The 1,706-nt window shown below is 40.2% G+C and overlaps 1 protein-coding gene across 1 annotated transcript; it reads right to left on the bottom strand.

The window, feature by feature from the left end:
* Positions 1-400: 400 nt before the first annotated feature.
* Positions 401-1,689, bottom strand: LOC144466792 (trace amine-associated receptor 13c-like). Its single transcript, XM_078174208.1, has 2 exons — positions 1,437-1,689; positions 401-1,226 (listed from the first exon to the last, which is right to left on the bottom strand). Exons 1-2 carry the CDS (start codon positions 1,607-1,609, stop codon positions 401-403), a joined length of 999 nt encoding a protein of 332 aa, XP_078030334.1. The 5' UTR covers positions 1,610-1,689.
* Between the last annotated feature and the right edge of the window lie 17 nt (positions 1,690-1,706).

The following is a 1,706-nucleotide window of genomic DNA, read 5'->3' as shown; positions in this document are numbered from 1 at the left end:
ATTCAGCCTAAAAGTTGTTCATGGTGGTGATGGCAAGACTAGAAGACATTATTACAGTTAGCCTAACTCCACTGAGTAAATGTGGAAGCTATTTCTTCAGTATCTGACACTGACCAAGCTCTCTGACTGTCAAATAACTTAAGGCAGTCATATAACAGACTAATGCCCAATAACAGGGCAACAGTCCAAGGAGAAGACAAAAAAGAGGTAGCATATTATTTGGTATTTACTGTGTATGACACCACATTAAGAGATTGAAGAGACGAGGAAACATGATCACAATTTCTGCAGATTTCTGTGACACACACTTTATAAAATGCAGACTGCTTATTTTACATTTGTCCTGATTTTAAGATTCATTAACGTCAAAAAATATTTCATTCCTTCTCCAAAGAAAAAGTTAAATGTCAGTGACTACATTGGCATCACAGGAGTCAGGCTGAAGTATCTTAAATGTTACAATGAGTTTAATAGATTTTAGAAACCAGGGGTAGCAAAAAGCATAGATCATTGGGTTGAGACTAGAATTTAAGTAAAACAGCCCGGCCTCTAAGGGCATAGAGGTAAAACCAAACAAGCTGTCCTGAATTGCAAGAGAAGAACAGAAATATGGGCAAGAGCATGTCAAAAACACAACTACAACCACACCGAGAGTCCTGGCTGCTTTCAACTCAGATTTCTTAGCAGTTCCTTTCACTGAACCCTGACGCGTGACTGCTGCAATATGGGACCGCATAGCACGAGCCTGAGACACAGCCACCACAAATACTCTTACATACAGAGTTATGATGACAGTTACAGGACAAATAAAAGTCATAATAAGGTCAACAACTCCTGCGATGTAGTTAAGGGCAATCACACACTCTCCAGAGCAGGAATTATAGCTGCCTGGTTGTTTCAAGTTATCTTTCAATATGAGACTGTCGTATAGAACAGAACAGCCCCAACAAAGGCAAACACAGATTCTAACTCTTCTCACAGTGACTTTGGTGGAGTAAAGCAGAGGATCACAAATGGCTACGTAGCGGTCGACTGATATGAGCACCATGGTTCCTACTGTGGAAGATGTAACAATGAAATTTAAAACATAATATATAACACACATGAGGTCACCGAGGAACCAGCAGCCGTCTGTGAGCATGATTTGAAAGAACATGAGAAGGCCCACAAAGAAATCTGAGACAGCCAGAGAGAGGAGGAGGAAGTTGGTGGGGGTGTGGAGCTGCCTGGATTGAAAAAGGAGCATCATGTATTATTGTTTGTAGTAACAAATTAAAGTTCATTATAATATTTAGCAGATGTAATCCATGGGTAAAATATAAAAGCAGTGTTTATTAGCAGTTATTTATCAACACATAACGAGATCTGACATTTTCTATGAACAATTTGTTTCTGTACATCTAACACCATAATAAATTGAATTGATAATTTGCTACTTGAAGTGTGAGATGGAGATGATGACCAGCAGGTTGAGAGTCATAGTGAACAGAGAGATGAAATAGAGAAGACTGTAAAGAAGCACAGCCTCAGTGAGTGAACGCTTTGGCTTCCTGCAGGAGGAGTTGAGGAGTTGTGGAAAGCAGAGTTCACTTTCTTCCAGGGTCTCCATCAGAGAAAAAGGATGAGAGGCTGCTGAGCTCTGGCACCGTTGTGACCAAACCTCTCTCACATACAGCTGATTTATCACTTTTCTCCATTCATCCCAT

Source organism: Epinephelus lanceolatus, chromosome 14 (genome assembly GCF_041903045.1).
Source record: "Epinephelus lanceolatus isolate andai-2023 chromosome 14, ASM4190304v1, whole genome shotgun sequence".
Taxonomy (NCBI): domain Eukaryota; kingdom Metazoa; phylum Chordata; class Actinopteri; order Perciformes; family Serranidae; genus Epinephelus; species Epinephelus lanceolatus.
The sequence above is the reverse complement of the archived record's forward strand: the minus strand, read 5'-3'. Positions and strand labels throughout refer to the sequence as shown.